The 8,012-nt window shown below is 51.5% G+C and overlaps 1 protein-coding gene across 1 annotated transcript in view; it reads right to left on the bottom strand.

Annotated features, from left to right (window-relative positions):
* The window catches only part of LOC144129254 (salivary peroxidase/catechol oxidase-like), a 170,265-nt gene extending 164,495 nt beyond the window's left edge, over positions 1-5,770 (bottom strand). The window contains exon 1 of the mRNA XM_077663268.1: positions 5,439-5,770. Within this exon, the coding sequence (XP_077519394.1) occupies positions 5,439-5,449 (11 nt within the window). The 5' untranslated portion in view covers positions 5,450-5,770. The remainder of the gene's footprint in view (positions 1-5,438) is intronic.
* Between the last annotated feature and the right edge of the window lie 2,242 nt (positions 5,771-8,012).

The following is an 8,012-nucleotide window of genomic DNA, read 5'->3' as shown; positions in this document are numbered from 1 at the left end:
ATTGGTTCGTGTATATTTGACGAATGGTGCGCATTCTGAAAGGGTGTCCTGTGTAAACACGGTGCAGGAGGGTTATCATATTTCGCATGGACGTTCGAGAATAACCCCTGTGGCCAGATTGCATAAGAAGGATAACTTCTCAAGTGGAGGATGAAAAAAAAAAGATCCTTGTTATTGAACCTGCAACTCTCGAACTAAGTATTATTATTACCATTTGTTCCCCTTGTGTATAAGACGGAGCAAAGCAACTCATTTACTATCATTTTTTTATTTTCATCTGTTTACGCATCCGCCGCGCGTGACGCGCTCACATGTGTGAATATTGGTTGCCGCTAGGACAAGGACGTTCAGGTTATACAAAGACGCGAAATTCCGTCGCCATCACGTTCCTGCATCGATCGCGTGCTCCCTTATCGCGCGTTCCTAGTCGTGGGGAACGGCGGAAAAGGGCGCAGCAGTTTTAGTTTGGTTCTTAACCAAGGCCGAAGGTCTCGAAAGCGCCGCAAGGGGAAACAAAAGACCCAGGAATGCGGTCTCTGCTAGGAGACTGTTTCGCTGAATGGCTGTCGGCCTGTAAACACAATCCCAGTGAACTGCGATTTTCGTGCAAATTGAGGAAGCTGTTTTCATCGGGGCTTAAATGCACGTGTGAAGTTACGGCGAAGCGATGACTCTTAGTGACTTTGGGATTATTTGCCGCATGGTAAAAAAAAAAAGAATGCATTACGACAATTATCTTATCACGGTTTTCCTGTATTGTATACGTATTAAATCATATAATAGAAATAGTGGAAGCCTATGTTTTTTTTTTCTCAAAACTTGCAGTGTTGGCTGTCGTTAGAAGATTTATCGCATGTGTCGCACTCGTCATAGCTAGGCACACTTGCACTGGATCAGCCGGGCACGTAGTGAGTATGCGGAGCAGGCACCCGGCTGGGCCAGAATGCACCCACGGTAGTACGTCTCCGCTGTGCTAGTATACTCTCTAACGTCCTCTTGGCTTCACAAGATCAGTAATATAGACAGCGTGTTCGGATATATGTACTGTTACTCTTGTGTTTTACTATAACGCTCTCTATACCTGCACAACCCTTACAAAATGGTCTATAGACAGTCTATAAGTTTCTTAAAGACTCTATTGCCTTCCTATAGATATTTATCCTTGTATACTCATAGTCTATAAACTGTCCATATACAAAAGTCTACTAAAAGCGCATGGCCATAAATCAATAGATTGTCTATCTTATAGACTGTTCTCTAGGATTTGTCTATAGAGAGTATATAGACCTTATAGACAGAAGTCTACGGACAGTCTATTTACCGTCTAAAGAAATTTTTGTTAGAGAAGACGCAAATACATGTTTTAATTCAGAAGTCACGACGCACTAACGGGCCGCTTATAACACTCGCGCACTAGTTCCTGAATTCGCGGCACTATTGCAGAGCATGAAAATAGCACCGCTCCAGAATGGAGAGAACGCGCCTCCTCACGTGGGAGTCCCACCGCCTCGGGAGCTTTCGAGTCCGCAGCGGCGCGCTCCTTCCGAGGATAATAACGCCGTGCAAGCGCGTTCTCTCTATCGCGTCCCTCCCCACCCAAACGCAGCAACTTCGTTCGACGCCGCGCCGTTCTCTGGTCGGCCGATCCGCCCCGCGCGTCCTTACACAAATCGGCCTCGTCGATGCGACTCCGATGAGGACGTACAACACAACGCGCTCGCGCAGTCGCCGCGAAGCGCGAGCGCGTGTATGTGTGCGTGCCTCCTCGGCTCCGGGGACATCTTCTCTCGACACACGTGGCGCTGTCGGGAAATGACGCCGTCGCAGCCACACCACCCTAGCGTCTTCTTTCTTGGTCGATCGCCGGTTTTCGGTAGCACTCGGCGGTTTACACAAGCGACGCCCTACTTCTCGCCGCGCGCGCTCCGCTATATCGCCGCGAATCTCGGGGGAGAAAGCGCCTCGAAAGACGCGCAGAATGCGGGATCGCGGCGGAGGAAAAAAACCTCTCGCGATCGCGACAACGCCACGAAGCCGATCGAGGACTGCGTGGAGGACCTCTCACTGCTGCTGTTGTGTACCATATTCCCCGGCTCGCTGGCTGGCTGGCTTCTGCTGCTGCTGCTTCTACCGCCGCCGTGACTGCGCCGTCCGCACCGATCGGAGAGAACAGGTTCACACACAGACACACACGCCGTGTTCTTGAAGCGGGCGCGTATCTTCGCGCTCGCTTTATATATACGTCTCCGTTCGCGTGTTCCTCGACTTCGTGCTCACTCGGCTTGGCTATTTACTTCGTTGCGTTTCTTTCTGATTTTCTCCTCTGACGCAGTTCGTGCGCGCCTGCCAGTGCCGTTGGCTCTCAGTGCGTGGAGTCTGGAGTGCTGACATTATTGTGGTTACTGCGAGCGCAGCTGCCGCTTTAGGCGCCACTCACTTGGACTCTGTAAAGCGTCGTCTGCGCGGCTTCATTCGAGGAAAGAAAAGTAAAATTTGTATGCGGCGTTCGAGAGGTCCCGCGTCGAGATTTCGGAAGGCTGGAATGGATTTGCGGGTGTGGACTCCGGCATGTGCGAAGAGCCGAGCTCAGCGTTCTATGTTTAGACTTGAATTCCAGCGCGTTTACCTGGTTCCAATCGCATCTCGGAGATCATTCTGCGTCTACACGGACTAACCTGGAGGATTCCTGAGAATGGAGGGCTCTCGTTTTGGATCTCTGGGGAGAAAACATCACAGCTTTCTTTCGCCGAAGGGAGTACATTTGAGGGCCGCTTTTTCGCAACTACCGTTCCTGGGGTATTGTGCTGACATCCTCATTTTTTTTTTCCACGAGGCATGCGCTTGCACTGAGCTTCTAAATTTTCTTGTGGTTCCATTTACACGAGAGCGATGTAAAAGGAACGAAAAAGGAAGTTCTTTCCCAGCGCGCTTCTGTTACACTTTCGTCTTGAATCCCGCCTCCACGAAAGTGCAGGCCATTACTTCTTTCGTCGTCACGCCTGTTCGCAGCCTGCATACTCCCCCCCCACCCCCCTTTCTTTTTTCTCTAGATCCCCAAACAGAGATGGCCTTTTGACTCTGGGAAATAATCTCCCGAAAAATAAAAGCGTAACGCGAATAGTTTTTCAGCGCTTGTCAGCCAGTCCGGCGTATCCGCATCGGCACGCCGCCCTGTGAGCCAGCATGGAAGCTTTCACAGGTCATGTGTTCCGTGACTCACAAGTGTCTCAAGTCACAACGGTCATGCGTGTGCAGTTTATATGTAACAGGTTCGCCGGATTGCGTCGCCCCGTAGTGCACAGGGAAGTCTTTAACCCTCTTCGTAAAAAGCCAATGCCCGCTTGTGCTGCATTTGCCTGCACCTTTTCGACATCTGCAGCAGCACCCGTACCCCGAGTGCCCCCGTGTCAGCTTCCCACATTGTGCGTTGCTGCTGCGGCGGTGACAGCAGCCTCCCGCCCATCTTGGCTGCTCGACGTACGCCAAATAACAGTGGCCGGGGCTCTCACTCGTCCCGAGAAATCTCGTCGGCCGTCAGGTGTGCACGCGCGCAGACTTCGCGCCGCCGCCTTGTGCTGACAGCGTGCGGCGGCGGCGCGGATGATTCGTGCGATTGGTCACGGTCATTGCCACCGTAGCATGCGCACTTTCCACGCTGCCTCGCCTGGTCGTGCCTCGTCTCTCCGTGTCCGAGTCGGGCTAGTTCGAATTTTGTTCCTTCTCTTGCTCAGTTCTCACTCGAGTGGAAATGCACTCAGACATCTCCCATTTGCTTTCTTGTTTCACGTCCCTTCAGATCAGCGAACAGGACTGTGCAAATAACGGCGTTAGAAAAATGTCAGTTTGCGAATCTTCGGGCGATGGACTGGCAAGCGTACTGAGCTCTCCCAGTTCCTTGTTCTTTATCCATGCATGCCACATTGCTTGACGCACCGTTGTTGGCGGAAGAGAGAGAAAGAAAAAAAGAAGCAAGCCGAGCCTGTTGAAACACCGAACGGGACGTCTACAAAGAGAGAGGGTGAGCGGAGACACAAAATGCTGCCGTCGAAAGGTGAGCCACTCCGCGACCCCGAGAGATGACGACAGAAAGCGAGAGAATCGCGTAGTGCCTCGCGGCGCAGATCGGAGTGAGATGGAGGCGAAAAGTGCGCGCGCGTTATTACGCGCGTTTTTCTTGCTGCACGAGTCGCTGATGGAGAGGAATCGATGAAACGGCGAATTGGAATTGCGTATCGTGTTTTTCGACACAGTAACTAACTGCTACCGTCCCTCGTGTAAGAAGCAGCATCAGTCATTCGAAGACGCGGTGGAGAAATGCGCTTGGATGCAGATATATTTCTCTTTTTTCCCGTAGAAGAAGAACCCTTCCATTCCTCCAGTTCGTTTTCTTCCCCACTCCTGCGACACAGGATTAATTTATTTTAAGTGTTGGGCTAATATCGAATACGGAAATATCCTTCTTTTTCGGTTCTGTTACCCGGAAAATAAAGTGAAGTTACGAGCAGTGGTTTCTTGATACAGAACGAAAGGATTCAACGAGTCTCGCATATTAGCACAGTAACTGATTTTAAGCGTGAACTTAGTCAAGGCGGATGATACGCTTTCAGAGAAAGTTGCAAGTAGAACAAAGCATATACTTAGCTTCTGAACCGAGGCGTCATAAAATCGAGGGTTGATATTTTACTGCTACTTCCATCATTTTGTCGTGCTTGAAGGCTATCGAAAGCTTTGAATTCAACTCGACTGAATTCAGCTCAATTTTACCTTGCCACTAGTCTGGCTAGGTTTCTGAGCTAAAAGCTGTAAATCGCAGGTTGACACGGCCCAGAAAATTATCACGTAAGTGTCCACCACATGGGCTGCTGAGAACTGGATAAAAGTGCGCCTTGAAGAAGCGCAGGGAAGCCTCAGTCAGGCAGAACCGCAAGGCAGCTAGTTGATCGAACTCTGCCCCTTTGCGGAAAGACGAAGCAGACCTTGAAGAGCGTAAGAACATCGTCTCGCTCACCTCGATGACCTTAGCTAAGTCACCTCGCTGCCATTATCGAAGGGCTACGCGTATCGGCGCCGAGAGTCAATATCGTCACGATTCAGCGCACGGCACGAACATTGACCGCCTATGCAAACGAGACGACCCGGGGGAATAAGAAATCGCTCTCCGCGGCGAGATGACATTCGGCCTCCATCGCAAAGGCGCAAAACGACCAACGTAATACGGATGCATATGCGGTTAGAACTGCACCGGATCACAGTGTCGATGGCGGCACTGTCCGAGTCGCGACAGTGCACCTACCGTATACACACGCTGGCAACGGCATCCACGCACCGGCACCGTGTAATCCAAAGGAGAGGCGCAGGCCGGCATCTATATCCGGGCCCGGGAAGCCAAGGACGCGCGTCGCAGGGCCACATCAAAACCCGGGGCTCATCACACCTACCTAAGAATCATCGTGGACGGCTTCTTCTCGCTGCCGACGGCTCGCTGGGTTCACGGGTGCTGTTCTTCCTTCCCGCGCTCAAGACAACCAGGGTGGCACACACGCCGGCGGCACAGTCAAGGGACGGTGCCGATCAGGGTAGTCCACCGGGCGCCGCTGGTGGGGATCACACACGCGCGCACAAACAACACCCACGCTGCCCTTCGCTGAAGGGGTACGCGGCGGCGACGTGGACGCCAGGCGCAGCAAGCATGCACTGCTGCTGCTGTTGCAGAGAAGGCACGTCGCACAGACTCAGTGTCCGATGGCCAACTCTCGGGAAACGGTCTAGATTCAGGGGACCTGTTTTTATATATAAGCGAGGGGAACAGCGGTTCCCTCCCCCTGCTCCGAAGACGAGGAAGGAGCAGCGGAGGCCAGCTGGCTGTGCTCGGGGAAGGGCGCCTCTCCTTCCCTCTCACTCTCCGGTGGACTTCTCCGCTAACGGGACTACTCCTCCGGCGGCTGGCCCAGTTCCGCCGCGCGTGCTGCGGCTTGTGCACCCGTCGTCGCGCAGCGCTGCCGCCGCCGCCTCTTTGGTGATGGGGCGTAAAGCCACTCGCCGTCGACGGTGCGTCCGTCCCTCTCCGGGATGCGGGGTCCGTCGCCAACTCTTCCGCCTCCGAGCTCCTAGCGATGGGAGCGCCTTATCCACGCGACGGGTGCGCTGACGGTGCCCCAGGGCGCGAGGATGACATTTTTGTACTCTTCATTGAGCCGAGCTCGCTGTGTTGTATTCTCTTTACGCAGGCTATCCGGCACGTGAAATAATCGATTTATGTCTTCTAAATAATGAAGGCTGGTTCGTCGCTTTGAAAGCCTTTTATACTTGTCTTCTTCTCTGTTTTGCAACCGGCCGTTTCGCGGATCACTTCTTCAAATATTTTCAGCCGTTCAAATGACCAGAGAGAACGACCAAGTAAGCAATAGATACCGGAGATACTAGTTAAATTGTCATTGTATCGTACTGTTTCCTGAGCGTCATGCTCACTCCTGTCGTTTTGAGTGTTGCCAGAGCTCCAAGAACGATACATTGTCAATTTTATTTCGAGGATTATGGAGTACTAATCTCGTGTTGTATGAGCGCCCTGACAGAACCGAATGGCTTCTATAGCTCTCGAAGCTGTGAGTTGCATCAGTCTATATTGGCATCGACACACCAATTACACTATTCTTTTGCGGTTTCACTTTCCGAAAAATTTGTGCGCTTTCAGGCTCACTCTCACACGAGCCAGGTGACCGTACCAAAGGATATGGCAACCTGCCACCCCGAATAAAAAAAAAAGAGTGAAAAGATAGCCCTGATAACTCTGGGCCACCGTTTATTTTTGTCTCTTGCTTCAGAAGCTAAGTATAAGCCTTGCGGAGACCTAACGCCAGAGCCCAGGTATAAAACCCGAGGCAGTGTACGTATGAAATTTCCCAAAGCACCCCCTTTGTAACCCGAAATCGACATAAATTCAAAGTTGGTACACATGCGTCTTCAAAGCAAGTGCTCTAGCGCTCTGTTCCAGCTAAGAGAGCTTATGCTTGCTGATCTTTAACCGTAACCTATTTTCGCGATTTTCCGACATCTCCTTTGCGGACGAAGTGCTTTTATTTCTCTCATTTACTCACGCGACGGCTGAATACAAATTTCCATCCCATCACATATTGCTACCCAACAGCCCTGCTTCCCTCCTGGTATTTCGTTCACGCATGAACTTCCGCGTAAGACTACTATCCTTGTCTTGTCGTCTACAACCATCATTCTGTAAGCCGCTGCGGTGGCTCAGCAGTTACGGTGCTTGGCTGCTGACCCGAAAGATGCGGGTGCGATCCCGGCCGCGGCGGTCGCATTTATATTGAGGCGAAATGCTGGAGACCCGCGTTCTGTGCATTGTCAGAGCACGTTAAAGAATCCTTGGAGATAAAAGTTATCTGCAGCCCTCCACTACGGCATCCCTCATAGCCTGAGTCGCTTTGGGACGTTAAAGCACATAAAACCATAAAAAAACACCATTCTGTTACCAGCAGATTACGGCAGCACGAGCCGACTTTAATATGTTTTGCTATCTTTTATTTCATTTGGCGTTGCTCAAAGACACAAAGTGATCTCAACAGGCGGGTCTTTTGTGATGGCGAAATTTATGGCCTTCCGTGTTTCTTCACACCTCAAAAACGCTGGTAGCATGGCAGTAAGACACCAAATTTGCACTACACATTTCCTAGGTTTCACGTGCTTTGCTGCGTACTTAGATAGATAGATAAGGAGGAGGAGGGAAGGACAGGGATGTTAACCAGAAAGGGGTTCCGGTTGGCTGCCCTGCACTGGGGAAGAGGGATTAGGGGACTAAAAGGAGGAAGAGAGAAGGGGAAAAAGGCATAACACACACACACGCACAACGCTGTCACAATTTGTCACTCAATCCAGTCGCTCTCAAGTAGGGAAAGAGTGCCTTGTATGCCTTGAGGGCAGTCGACTGCTGAGGCCACGGACCAAGGATCTTTTGCTCTGTTAATGGGCGAGGATCGAGGCGGTCCAGGGCACAACAC

Source organism: Amblyomma americanum, chromosome 4 (assembly GCF_052857255.1).
Source record: "Amblyomma americanum isolate KBUSLIRL-KWMA chromosome 4, ASM5285725v1, whole genome shotgun sequence".
Classification (NCBI taxonomy): Eukaryota; Metazoa; Arthropoda; class Arachnida; order Ixodida; family Ixodidae; genus Amblyomma; species Amblyomma americanum.
This window is presented reverse-complemented; position numbering and strand designations above follow the sequence as displayed.